This window comes from Mesoplodon mirus (assembly GCF_964341445.2).
Source record: "Mesoplodon mirus genome assembly, chromosome: 20".
Lineage (NCBI taxonomy): Eukaryota > Metazoa > Chordata > Mammalia > Artiodactyla > Ziphiidae > Mesoplodon > Mesoplodon mirus.
In genome coordinates, this window is record NC_138996.1 from 32,988,645 (window position 1) to 33,003,527 (window position 14,883).

The 14,883-nt window shown below is 39.0% G+C and overlaps 1 protein-coding gene across 1 annotated transcript in view; it reads right to left on the reverse strand.

The window, feature by feature from the left end:
• The window catches only part of CSMD1 (CUB and Sushi multiple domains 1), a gene marked incomplete at its 3' end in the record, with an annotated part of 1,728,858 nt that overhangs the window by 1,395,006 nt on the left and 318,969 nt on the right, over positions 1–14,883 (reverse strand). Inside the window, exon 2 of the mRNA XM_082608811.1 lies at positions 7,603–7,819. Within this exon, the coding sequence (XP_082464937.1) occupies positions 7,603–7,819 (217 nt within the window). The remainder of the gene's footprint in view (positions 1–7,602; positions 7,820–14,883) is intronic.

The following is a 14,883-nucleotide window of genomic DNA, read 5'->3' on the forward strand; positions in this document are numbered from 1 at the left end:
TATTCCTTATAGTTCTGAGAGTGTATGTTATAAATTAAGAAAATAACTCCCGTCTCTCATACTACTGTAAATCCTTTTTCTCAATTTGTCATTTGGCTTTTGGATTTTAAATTTTAAGAAGTCAAATTCTTCAGTCATTTTCTCCATGACTTCTAAATTATGTGTACTGAAGAAGTTTTTTCTGGTATTTTTATTATTGCATATTAATATTTAAATTGATGATCCAACATATTTATTTTAAGTAATAAAGACAAGATTTTATATTATAAAGTTTTGTCTACTTTCACGTTCCCATGACCAATACCTCAAAATAGCTTTGTCTGCTGAAAATGCAGTCCTGTTGTAAAGTATTTATTAATCTTCTTTTTCTTTCATCCTCTTTTTGAAACTCTGAATGCCTTTCCATATGTCTACATTTATGCAAGAGAAATGTCCTAGGAGTTGGGGGCTTTTGGAATATTTTCCTCACACATATATTTATGATTATTCAGAAGACTCCTTTGCCCATATTAATATGGTTTGCTACTTTCAAAATGACCAAGATACTGAAATGAACCATCCATTTTTGGCTCAGGCAAAAACACCACCACAGCATGAATGGTAGTGGTCAGAATTCAGATACATGTTAAAACATGCTTACAGTTTTGCAGACATGGTTCTACCTATCTCCCTTAAAGGCTTTATATTTTATCTCCAGGATTTCTAATTACTAGAAACTTAATCATTTTTGTTAATAAATATGAGCCTTATGAAAAAAATATAGTTTTCAACCATATTAAAATCAGCTGGGGGGATTATAGATAAGTACATATTTATACAAATACAAATACAAATATATGTTTAGGCCTCATCCTTGAATCTCTGATTTAACCGGCCTTCTCTTCCACACTAGCCAACTGCAGACAACCAACTTAAAAAAAATAAATTAATTAGTGGACTCTGACTTACCCAATCATTATCAACCTTGCCTATGAGTTGCTAATTCAAAGCATATGCTGAGAAAGGAAATTTGGAAGCTGTATCAAATAAAATGATTTTTTTAATTTCATCATCTTAAAACATGTACATGGAATAATCCCCATGGCTGACAGATGCACAAACTCATGGGAACATGATAGGTTTGTAGGAGACGACCTAACACTGCCCCTGTCTCCCTCAGCACCTCTGCACCGTGCCCACTAGGACAGGAGGCCCTGTTTGATCAGATCCCTAAGCATTGGTTGGGCTACTGGGCTTTGACAGCCTGAGGCTTCAGCCCTGGGGGGCGGGCTCTTCTATTGCTTCTTGCGAAGGCGATAAGGCCCACCTCTCTGGGGCCCTCCCTCACTATGTGTTGGTCTCATCAAGCCAGTCATTCCTTCTACTCCCTGACAGTGTGGCTGGCCGAATGTGACAAGATGGCAAGACATGTCTTTGGTATGAGTATGATATTCCAGTCCCTACAGAAGCTTTTATACACACTTCATCCTATGTTTTTCAGAGTCTTAAATGGGGCATGAGTCACCAGCCAAGCTAAAAATAAAATGATGCTTTGATTTTTATCTGACTATGTATCTGTGAACGGTTCCCTCAGAACCTCATAATGGCAATGGGGGACAGTACGGCAGAATTTAGACGCTGCCAGGCCTCTAGTCTAATCCAAATGCAACGGAAACCCCTTCCTAGCCCTTAAAAGCTCTCAAGTTCTAAACATCACCAGATATAGTTAATATTATACAAATTTCTTGGTTAACACATTCAAACACATTTTTTCAAAAAATGGAAAAAACTGATATTTTAGCATCACTTATTCATGATTTACTGATTTTAACAGCTCTATAACATTCATCTCTTACCTCTTCATTGCCATCACTGTAGAAATTTAGGGGTAATCCTGTAAAAGTTAGAGGAAGATAAAGCCAAGATAACTGCCAAAGCTATCTTCCTAGGACTTGTATTTTACAATAATTATGGGATATATATACTGATTTTCCACATTTGCATGGTACAATTTTCCTTCATAGGTTCATTTTTATTTACTTTTTGAGGTTATAATGGGATTTATTTTCCAAGTTTGATATTATAATGTTATCACAGTTGGAAATTGATGTCAACTTCAATTATTTTTGATTTGGGGACAAATCAAAAAAACACGACTTCATATTTAGAGAACATCTACAGGATATAAAAGTCTCTCACGCTCACCTAGAGGAGAGAGTTATATTAAGTCATGCTGGCTTATACACAGAGAACACAGAGAGGAGTGGTCCTGAATCAGGAATAGCTTAAATCAAAATCATTCCATACGGGCTTCCCTGGTGGCGCAGTGGTTGACAGCCCACCTGCCGATGCAGGGGACGCGGGTTCGTGCCCTGGTCTGGGAAGATCCCACATGCTGCGGAGCGGCTGGGCCCGTGAGCCATGGCTGCTGAGCCTGCGCGTCCGGAGCCTGTGCTCCGCAACGGGAGAGGCCACAACAGTGAGAGGCCCTAGTACCGCAAAAAAAAAAAAAAAAAAAAAAAAATCATTCCATAAAGATTTATTGACTATCTTAAAGTCATACATGTCATCACCAGAGAAGACAGTCGTGGCACATTTCTTGGACTTGGAGGATGTATGTTCTATTTGTCATACTAGAACACAAAGATATACAACCTTCAACAAAAGGCAACTTCAGAGACTGTGATTTCAAAGAAGTGCTTGATTCAAGATCTATGTTAGTTACAAGTGCTAAAGGAGTTCAGAAAAATAAATAAATAACTTTTTTTGGTGAGGTTGTTTTTTAACTTGGGATGCACAGGGCCAAGTTCCTGAAATAAATATAATGTGAAATGGGTTTTGAAAGTTGGATATAATGTAGGCAGGCAGAGGGAAGGATGAAGAATATTACAGTATATTATATTCTCTTATAAGGTCAGATCAAGGAATAACTCATAGACCCATTCAACTAAATATGAAAACTCCCCTAGCACTATAGCCTGAACGTCTGTGGCCTCCCAAATTCATATGTTGAAGTCCTCACCCCCAACATGGTGGTATTTGAAGGTGGGGACTTTGGGACATGATTATGGAGAATGTAGCCCTCATGAATGGGATTAGCACCCTTTTAAAAGAGACCCTGGAGACCTCCCTTGCTCCTTGCACCGTATGAAGACACTGAAAGCCTAGATACAGACAGCCCCTATGAACCAAGAAACAGGCCCTCATGAGACACCAAATTTGCTGGCACCTTAAACTTGAACTTTCAGCCTCCAGAGCTACAGGAAATAAATCCCCACTGATTTTAAGCCCTACACTCTGTGTTATCCTATTATAGCAACCAGAGTGGACTGAAACACACAGGGAAAATATGGAGGAGATGGAAGGCCAGAAGTGTACTTTGCACTTGGTAGGGTTCCTTGAATATCAGGGTCACGTTGACTAGAGTGCTTATCTTACTGGCAACATAGAATGAGGACAGGACTGTGGCAAATGTTTCAGAATTAGAGGGGGGTGAGCCTGGGCCCAGCATGTTATCATCTCCATGTACTGGTCAACCTGTGTGCATGGGTAACCTCGCATAGAATGGGGCTTCGTGGAGCGTTTTCTGTGAGGATCAAAGCAGGTTGTGGTTTACAAAGAGATGTTGCAAAATAAAACATGTAGGGTTAGACTCCTGTGGAGATCTGAGAATCAGGAGGAGGTACAGAGTCAATATGGCCAGAGATTCAAAAAATGGCAGTAATATGACAGCTCATAAAAAACAGTGAGGGCAGGACTTCCCTGGTGGCGCAGTGGTTAAGAATCCACCTGCCAATGCAGGGGACATGGGCTCGAGCCCTGGTCCGGGAGGATCCCACATGCCGCAGAGCAACTAAGCCCGTGCGCCACAACGACTGAGCCTGTGCTCTGGAGCCCGCGAGCCACAACTACGGAGCCCGCGTACCACAACTAATGAAGCCGACACACCAAGAGTCCGTGCTCCACAACAAGAGAAGCCACCACAATGAGAAGCCCGCGCACCGCAACAAAGAGTAGCCCCCACTCGCCGCAACTAGAGAAAGCCCGCGTGCAGCAACGGAGACCCAGCACAGCCAAAAATAAACAAATACATAAATTTATTAAAAAAAAAAAAAACCAGGAACTAGGGTTTTAATTCTAGATAGCTCAGGAGGAGCAAATTTCTATTCCTAATTTTGAGTTTAATATTTTCTCTTGGGCTCACAAGAAGTCTTAATTTAATGCTCAATATTTACATACTAAAAGTTAATTTATCAATGGAGACATAAATCATATATGCTTTTGTGTTGTATAGATAATCCAAGATGAAACATACACTGTACATTTTTGTTTCCTTTAAAGATTTCTTGTTACATAGCGTAAATCATATATTCTTACTAAATTTCAAGTTACAATGTAAACATCAGTAATTCTAACCTCCAAATTCTGTTTTGTTAGTTGGGGATTACATCTAAATCATATGTTACTTATTAGAAGTTCTCTACTGGGGCTTCCCTGGTGGCCCAGTGGTTGAGAGTCCGCCTGCCGATGCAGGGGACATGGGTTCGTGCCCCGGTCCGGGAAGATCCCACATGCCGTGGAGCGGCTGGGCCCGTGAGCCATGGCCGCTGAGCCTGCGCGTCCGGAGCCTGTGCTCCGCAACAGGAGAGGCCACAACAGTGAGAGGCCCGCGTACTGCCAAAAAAAAAAAAAAAAAAGTTCTCTACTGTAGTTACACAAAAGAAATTTCTTTATATAAAATGATCAAGTTGTTAATAAAACAACTTTTTTTTTGTTAGTGCACATTTTGAGCTGATAAAAACAGCGTTTGTACAGAAGTAAAACAACTACAGACCATGAAAGCTCTAAGTGATAACTTTCCTGACAACTCAGTGAATCAGCAGCTCACACATCAATCCTCTCACAAAAGTCCCTTCGTTTGAATTCCAGAGCTGCTTTAAGTGTTGTGAGTTAATTGTATTTGAGAAATAAACAACTGTTCCAAGATATAATGGGAAACAAACAGCATTAGAGTCTCCACCTCAACCCTGTTAATTAGATTTCAATACTATTTATAACGATTTTGCCCATCACCTAATGTTGAAATGTTGCAACCTGCTCACACATTTGCCCTAATAATGAGGAAATTTCCTATTTCACAACATTATTTATTTTCCTATTTCACATCATTCTTTATTCAAATTTTATAATTGTAGAGACCTATAGTGCTTGGCAGTCATTACTGGAATTCTGCTTCTGATATGTTTTGCCAATTTGTTAGGACACCTGGCACGCAGGCGCAGCAACGAAGACCCAACGCAGCCAAAAAAAAAAAATTTTTTTTAATTTAAAAAATAAATAAAATAAATGAATTTTTAAAAAATGAAGCGTTAAAAAATATATAAAAAATCTAAGTGAGTAAAAGCATCATGATTCATACATATAACTCAACAATATTGATAAAGCTTTCTGAGTCACAGCTATTAATTTATATACTATTCACAGGTACCTCAGGATAAAATACAATGAGTCTAACTGTTCTAACCTTAATATTTCTACTGCTGATCCTGTTATAATACTGAAGATGACAGGTATGCTGTTTTCTAAACTTTATAGTTATTAACCTATAAAGTGATCATAATATCAACTTAAGAACATAAGAGAATACTAAATTGTCCAAAGACAGGTAGTTGAGCAAATTAACATTTAAAACAGGTTTCCTTTAGAATAGGATAGAATTATAGCAATTATAACAGAGTTATAGGGAATGGAAATATTGACAGAAATTTTTTAAAATTTTATAAGCAATATGAGTTTAATTACTTTGGAAACACCCCTCTTCCCCCGCCCCGCCCAAATAATGCCTGAACCTAGAAAGGTACATAAATATGACCAAAAATATTTCAAAATAATAGATTTGAAGATCATTTGTAGTTTTCCCCTCAGAACATGAGTGCTTTACAGCTGGACAGTAAATTACAAACCATATCCAACAGATGATCAATCTGGTTGCATTTGTGACGGCTCCTGGGAAAGTTTTCTTTCGGGAGCTCAGCGCTCTTCCTCACAGGGCAATATTTTTTACTTTCATATGCAATAGGCATTTGTCTTTCATTGAAAGAGAAAGAGTTACTTTTTAACACAGAGGCATATGACTTAATATTTGAGTAAACTAGATTCTCTATTTTTTGTCACAATGCTTTCTATTATTACAAAATAGCACTATTCCCTAGTAGAATCATTTGTGTGGATGAAAAGCTAGTAAATAACTAATAGTTAGAAGAGCATGAAAGAGGTTAAGGCATTTCGCATCAAATTAGCAAGGACTGCAAATGTAGATACTCTGTCCAAACATCCAAATGTTGGCCCACACATGTCAGACAGGAAGAAAGAAAGTTTACCTAACAAATCCATAAAGGAGGTAGCTGTATGCAATATGTCTCAGAAAGGGCAACTGGAAAAGTGTTTCTAAAAACAGACAGTAACGTTGGAGACGACTCAGAAAAAACTACAAGGTATTTTATATTTGAAAATGCATAAAGAAATGCAAATAAAATCTATTTGAAATATATTCATATTCTATATTTAACATATTGACTATATAGTTCATATATATTGATATTTATATATATTAATATTATATATTTATTAATATATTATATACTTACTAATATATACTAATATATATACTATTAATCTATTAAGTAGATGTAAAAATACAATTATGCATTTTTAGAGCTAGAGATTTTTCTCAATTCACAAAATTGTAAATAAAGTATATCATTTTTGTATATTACTGCTAAGATTAGCATGAATGCCATTTTATTTATCTAAGCAGCACAATTTCTTCTGCCTACTGTCAGTTTTTCTACAAGACCCTATATTCAACAAACTTAATCTCTAATGTAGAATTTTAAAACCAGAGGATAAAGTCTTATTTGCCATATATGTATATATTTAAATATGTTCATCAGTTTGGCTAAGAAATTCCAATTTCTTTGAAAGGGATATTCCTCATTCCTTTGCCAAAATTAAAAAAAAAAAAGATGAATATATCTGTACAGGTACAATTTTTTTTTTCTTGGTGATAAATGAAAAATATAACTTAAAATAATCCCAGGAAATATTTTTCTTTCTTCATGGTAAAAAATCATAGATTAAAAGAGAAAGCTAATGAGGAATGGAATATTTTATGATGGTGTGAACCAAAAATTCTCCAAAGAGTACAATGTTCTTTCATGTTTTTACCCCACCCACCTCCTATGTTCTTTGTATTGAATATATTCTCTGACAATATCAAGGTTCCTTTTGTTGTTCTTTAAATTGTGCTCACTTTGTGCTTTTTCTCTCAAATCCACAGTTGCTTAAAAACAATGGTGTATCATAACTTAAATTACCTTGGCAACAGTGTTTTACAGATCTTGAACAATTTGATATGTATTAATGAAGTCAGTGATTGCTTTCAATAAGAAGTTACGTTTTTAGGGATTGAAAAAAGTGTGCACAAAGCTCCAGTCTTTAATTTTTCTTTATAGTGACTAAAATGTTCTTTTCTGAAAACTAAATTCAAATGTTAATCCTAATTAAGTTTCACAATCTGAGTATGTCAAACCTCATCTATTATAGGAAGAGCCAACACTTTACCTCACTTTCAAATTCCCTTGTTGGAGCTGTCCATCATACACCGATAAAATATCAAAGTCTTCTTCAAGAGCAAAGGTGTGGAATGACAACTGTATCCGATTGCGTTCTCCAGTGATGATAATCCAGGTGCAGTTAGCATAGTTTGGGTAACCATGGGGAAACCCTGGACTCTCAATGGTGCCATTGGGACCCTGGACTAAGCCTCCACAGTTCTGACCTGAAAAAGAAAACACACCAAAAAGCATATAAGTTTGGCCTATCTTTAGTATATTCTTTTTAAAATTTTCCAACCATTTTGGTAATTGTTTTTTGGCCACACCATGTGGCTTGCAGGATCTTATTTCCCCGACCAGGGACTGAAGCCAAGCCACTAGAGTGAAAGCCCAGAATCCTAACCACTAGCCCACCAGGGAACTCCTTGGCCAATTTTTATAATGACTTATTGTGTGATCCTTCATGCACAAATATTGAATGATAAATTGCAGTGGTGTTCCCCAGTGTTAAAAGATAGAGAATAACTCCTCCGTAAAAAAAAAAAAAGAAGAAGAAGAAGAAGAAAAAGAAGGAAATATACAACATTTGGGAACTCATATTACAAATTTGGGGAAATTTTTTTTACAGCTTCAGCCACATCAGACTGCCACATTTGTGAAACAAAGTTGGTGCCAACTGCCTGCACAATATCATGAGGAAACACTGCCCTCAAGATCCTTGTTGGGGAAATTAAATTCACAGATAAAAAACCATTAAATCACTCTCTAAATACATACACATATTAATATATCTAAATGAGTGCGATCTGAGGTACGTACTAAGAATAGTTAGGTAAAAACCATGCCCAAACTTCAAACTATTTGCACCCACATTGGTTAAAGTCCCACAAAGCCAAAGAATAAAATGAGACCACGGGAATCTCACCCAGTTGAAAACAAAAGGTGTTAAGAGAAATTAAATTATGCAGAAATGAAGGAGCAAGCAGAACAGCAAAATAAGGGACCTCCCCTCTATGGATGTCTTCCTGTTTATCTGGTGGGATTTACTGGATATCAGAGAAGGGAGATGTTTGTTGAAATGATGGGCTCCTCTAAAGAAAAGGCTCAGAATCAGGAATGGGTGAGTTTAGGTTTCCCTACTCAGGTTTGTAGGGTAACCCACACTTTGCTCACCCGTCTTATTCTTGCTTCTCTTAGAAAGGAGGAATTTTGATAGCTCTAATGTTCAAGATCTACATATTTGATGTTGTGATTAAAGTAAGAGATATTTATTTGGTTTTGTCCCCTCTGGCACAGAGCTCCTTAATCTCTTGGAATTTCCTAAATGAAGGGGGGGGTGGTGTTTTGTTATGTTAATGGAGCAAACTTTGAACCACACCTAGGGATGGGGCTGGTTGCCAGGAGAACATCACCATGCGATTAGAGGGTTGCAACTTTCAGTCTCAACCTCCTGACTTTTAGAGGGAAGGGGGGAGGGGCTGGACGTTGAATCAATCCCAATGGCCAATGATGTGATCAGTCATGCTTGTGTAACGAAGCTTCATCAAAGACCTCAAAAAACGGGGCTCAGAGAGCTTCCAGGTTGGTGAGCACCTGGAAATACTGGGAGACCGGCGAGCTCAGAGAAGGCAGAGAAGCTCAGCCCGCCGTCCCCATGCCTTGCCCTGGGCAACTCTTCATCTGGCTGTTGATTCCTATCCTTTAATAAACCAGTAATCTAATGAATAAACAGATTTCCTGAATTCTGTGAGCTGCTGTAGCAAATTAATCGAACGCGAGGAGGGAGGCCTGGGAACCTCTGATTTGTAGCCAGTGGGTCGGAAGTCCAGGTAAGAACCTGGGCTTTCGATTGGCCTCTGAAGTGAAGGGCCCCTTACCTGTGGAATCCAAAGAGATGAATCGTAGGATGCCCACCTGGCGTCCTGGGTATTGCTTGTTGGTTGGTGTGCAGAACCCTACCCTAGCGGCGGAATTGGGTGCAGGACCCAAACAACAAGAGAAGGGGAAAAGATGGGAAGGGCGGGTGAGTACCACAAAGCCCCCTCAGTCACTGAGCAGGCTGGGAAGTGTTCCCCAGAGCTGGTTCCAGGCTCCCTCAGCCCCTCAAGGTGCTGTGGCATGGACTCTAACATCGGGCTCTCCTGGCAATTCTCAGATTTCATGAGCGGTTCCAAAGAACTGGACCTTTTTTTGTCAATGGCAGCCCTGGGATGACTGCAAGGACCTTCTGCTAAAAGGACAGCATCGGGGAGATTAGGAACAGCCACACACCTGGACCACTGATTGTATTGTTACCACTGGACAAACCTAAAATCCCCCCCTTCCCAACCTCACCAATCCAACTCCTTTCTGCCACTCCTCATCCTTTATCCACTTCTCTTGCTTCCTGGTTTCCTCCTCACCTGTTCCTCCCACCTCCCCTTCCCACATAACTACTCCTCTATATAAGCCTTCAGGGACATTCTAAATTGTTCCCTGTAGTTGTTTATATGTTTTCTGTGCATTACCCCAAAGTGTGTCTTCCATGACTATGGCTCAGCCAGACTGGATGAAAAAGAGCAGAGGCTAAGAGCAGGACGGGTGGATTATTTGAACTTCCCTAATAACGCACTTCAGTCATCTTAACCATAACTGTTATGGACATGTGAGGGAACAAAATAACTCCTATCAAATCGTTCCAACATTGAGTTTGTCTGAGGTAAGCTCTTAAGTAGCCTCTGCAAATGGCTTGCAGTGTTTCATTCCTTCATTTTTTTTTTTACTGGTACGCGAGCCTCTCACTGTTGTGGCCTCTCCCGTTGTGGAGCACAGGCTCCGCACGCGCAGGCTCAGCGGCCATGGCTCACGGGCCCAGCCACTCCGCGGCATGTGGGATCTTCCTGGACCGGGGCACGAACCCATGTCCCCTGCATCGGCAGGTGGACTCTCAACCACTGCGCCACCAGGGAAGCCCTCACTCCTTCTTAATCTGGCCAATTTCCACCAAGATGTTTAGATGTATTTAAATGTTTTGACACTAAGAATATTAAGAGAGAATATTAAGAAAAATCTGGGCACACTCAGATTACTGCAATTAGTAGAGGCCCTTGAATACAAGTATTATCCTAGCTTCTATTGTTGAGCGACAAACAAAATTATTTCCAACTACATTTTACACTTAAAAAAATATTCACCATAGTAGCTCACAGTGAGCTCAGATCTTTCACAGTAATGGTATCAAATGCTTGTGGGAGTTTGCTAAATCTTAAAAAAAAAAAAATTAATGAAAGGGATTTATGACTTTAAAACCAAAGAACTAATAAGAAGCCCATTTTCCACTAAATTTAAATCTAACAATAACACTGTAACAAGTAGATATTAAAGCTGTGGGGTTTTGAAAGGTCTTTAAAGAAAATAGCTTTTTTGGTTTATCTAGCAATTCGTGCTTCACAGTAAATCAAAAAGTGAAGACTTTGATCATAAATTGGAGGAAAGAAAAATAAATTCAATAGAAAAAGTGTCAGCTGGAAAGTAGTTACTATTATAGACCCATCATGGTGAACCAAATTATCGGATATTACGATTTTTCTCCAAGGAATAACACTTAGGCTGCATTTGGGTACCAATTTTCTTCCGTGTTTTTTTTTTTTGCGGTACACGGGCCTCTCACTGTTGTGGCCTCTCCCGTTGCGGAGCACAGGCTCCAGACACGCAGGCTCAGCGGCCATGGCTCACAGGCCCAGCCGCTCCGCGGCATGTGGGATCCTCCCGGACCAGGGCACGAACCCGTGTCCCCTGCATCAGCAGACAGACTCTCAACCACTGCGCCACCAGGGAAGCCCTGGGTACCACTTATTACAGGGCATTTTGCAGAATGAGTCACATTGGATCCAGAGATAGACTTTCCCAGGGGGCCCGTTACAAACTTAGAGAAGTGCTCAAAGGTTCTTGGATGAGTAACTGTCAAGCTTGACTGCACATTGCAAACAACTGAGGAATTTTCAAAGAGATGGAGATTACGTCTAATGTAGTTGGTCTGGGCTGAGAGTTTCCAAGACGATACCAGAGATCTTATGCTACTTAATGTCACGTTTTATCATAAAGCTACAATAATCTGAACGGTGTTTAATTGTGCCAACCAAGATAAAGAGCCAGTGGAACAAAACAGAAAGTCCCCAAACCCACAGAGATACAGACACTAGATTTATGACAAAAGTGGTACTGCAGGGCTTGTGGGGAAAGATGGTCTTTTCAGTAGATGGTGCTGGGCCAATTGGACAACCAAACGTGAGAAATAAGTCTTGATCCCCACCCCACAATACACACAAACATTGGTCCCAAATGGGTTACAGATCTAAATGTAAACTGTGAAACAGTAATGCTTCCAAAAGAAATGTAAAAAAAAAAGAATCTTCATAATGGTGTGGTAGGCTAGGATTTCTTAAATAGCACACAAAAAGTAATAATCATAAAAGGAAAACGTGAGAAGGAAATCCAAAAAAAGTTTTTTTAAATAGGATGTATTTCCAATCCATATATTCATCCAATGACCTATTCACCATCTAATGAATAAACCGCACAGATCAACAAGAAAAAGGCAACACAATAGAAAAACAATAACTAGAGGTAGCTGGAGATTTAGAATCAGAGGGGATTTTTCTAAAATTGGAAAGAGACAAAGGGATCATAAAATCTCCAGCCCTGGCTACTACCCCGCACACCCACCCCGGGCCAGGGCCTATCCTGGAGGTGTAAGGGAATAGCATTTTGTGCTAAAATAAAAAACAAAAACAAAAACAAAAGAACCCGATTTATTTGGTCTTTCTTTGTGGAAGTAACAACCCCATTTTGTAACTTTTGTTCATTCCACACAACTTTTTTTTTTTTTAACATCTCTATTGGAGTATAATTGCTTTACGATGGTGTGTCAGTTTCTGCTTTATAACAAAGTGAATCAGCTATACGTATACATATATCCCCATATCTCCTCCCTCTTGTGTCTCCCTCCCACCCTCCCTATCCCACCCCTCTAGGTGGTCACAAAGCACTGAGCTGATCTCCCTGTGCACTGCACACAACTTTTGATGCTACGAGGGAACTTCGAATTTGCCTGCAATTTAGTCAATATCTCCCGAACCATGTAAATATCTCGACTTTTACTTAAAAAAAAAGAGCCTGATGAAAATAATTATTTGTCTAAGCAATAGTACTACAATGGTATCGACTAGAGTTCTTCAGAGTAAGTGGCATTAATTTAAAATCCATACTAGTATTGAATTGAAGGACACCTCCTTATAACAATTGCTTTAGAGCTGTGGATCTCAGCATCTTTGGGATCTAACTAAGGGTCATGCATCCTACATACCCATAAAAATAATGGCTGCCACAATGGATAATTAAACTAAAATTATTCTCCAAATGGAAATCCGAGGATGGAAAGTCATTATAATTAACAAATGTAAATAAGTATAGCGTACATTCTTCAACTGGTACCAGAACTAATACAGGTATCATGTTAATGTCTACCTGCCATAAAGATTGCTTCAATGGAAAGACATACTTTTCACTGAATAAAATAAAGCCACGGATGAAGGTACACAGATTATATATGTCATATGTATACATTTTCAGAATTTATATGCACTTTCACATAAAGATAGAGTATGGGACTTGCCAATTGTCCCACCATCCACAAACACCAAGGTTGTGGGTTCCCAGAAGAGTTTTCATCCTATCTTCCTTATATGATTTTCCACCTTGGTTCTTATACTCCAGTGGGCACTTGCCTGCTACAGAGAACTCTCAAATATTCTACAAATCTTTTCTTTTTAAATTGCTGACATCTATGCTTGATTTCAATGTTGGCCTTAAACAACCTCAAATAAGCAGATTATTTTAACTGAAAAACAATGTTAATGGACAAACTTTTAAATATTGTAAATGTAATCATACATTTATATATTGTATAATAGAAATCTATTGTAAGTACATTTGTAAATTATATTTCCTAAGGGCAATGAAATAGTCAGCAATGTTGCAGTGATAATTTTAATCTCTTAAGGAAAATTATGTTGTTTGTTATAGGATGGAAAACTCAGTTAATACTATTCTTTAAGAAACTGTCCTTAAGGTACTAATGCTAGAATTTACCTTGAAATCAAATATCAGTGTCAACAGGAAAAAAGGCAAGTATATATGTATCTACACCTATACATATAATACCCATAATACCTATAATTATAGGTTATAAATAATAACCAATAATGGAAGAGAATGTAAAAATATATATATATATGTATAATGGAATTACTTTGCTGTACATTGACACTAACACATTGTAAATCAACTATATTTCAATAATATTTCAAAAAATATATATATATATATCAGTATATATTTAAGTCACTCACCATCCCGTTACCAACAATAATTATTGTTGAATGTTTTTTATTATTACTGAATTATTATTATTGAATGTTTTTTCCAATCTACACTTTAATGGTGTCATATTACCTGATGTATAATATGTGAGCAATTTGTTTTGGGGTGACTCTATATTTGCCAGTCCTATGGACTGAACAGGAGACAGTAAGAACTAGGCATAGTATGTCTTGCTTCATCAGTCCGTTGGTTGGTTGTTGACGTTGTTGTTTATTCTGAGAAGCTACATAAGATCGCCTGGGCCTCAACAAGGAGACTGCAGGAAAAATCCCAAGTCCTGGGCTTCCCTGGTGGCACAGTGGTTGACAGTCCACCTGCCGATGCAGGGGACACGGGTTTGTGCCCTGGTCCGGGAGGATCCCACATGCCACGGATCAGCTGGGCCCGTGAGCCATGACCGCTGAGCCTGCACATCCGGAGCCTGTGCTCCGCAGCGGGAGAGGCCACAACAGTGAGAGGGCCGCGTACCGCAAAACAAAACAAAACAAAACAAAAATCCCAAGTCCTGAGAGCAGTGTAGCTCATGCTGGTCAGATGAGGTGCAGCGCTGGAGGCTGGGGAACCCCTTCTGGGAAAGGCAGGGCTAACGTGCTCTAGGACAGTTCCCTGCGTTGAAAGTCAGTCTTGGAAACACTCAACTGAGCAAACGGCATCCTGCCCTGGTCACTCCTGAGACGCAACGGCCCCTCTGCTCTGAAGGGTCACCACACTTGGGTCTGTGCCTCACCCAGATCCTACTCTCTGAACTGTGCTACGGTTCAGCACACACCTTTCACTTCCTACAAGAGAGTATTCGCTGAGGTGATTCATCTGTGATTCATCCTGATTCATTGTAAGCATTTGATGAATGAATGTACATATACACAAA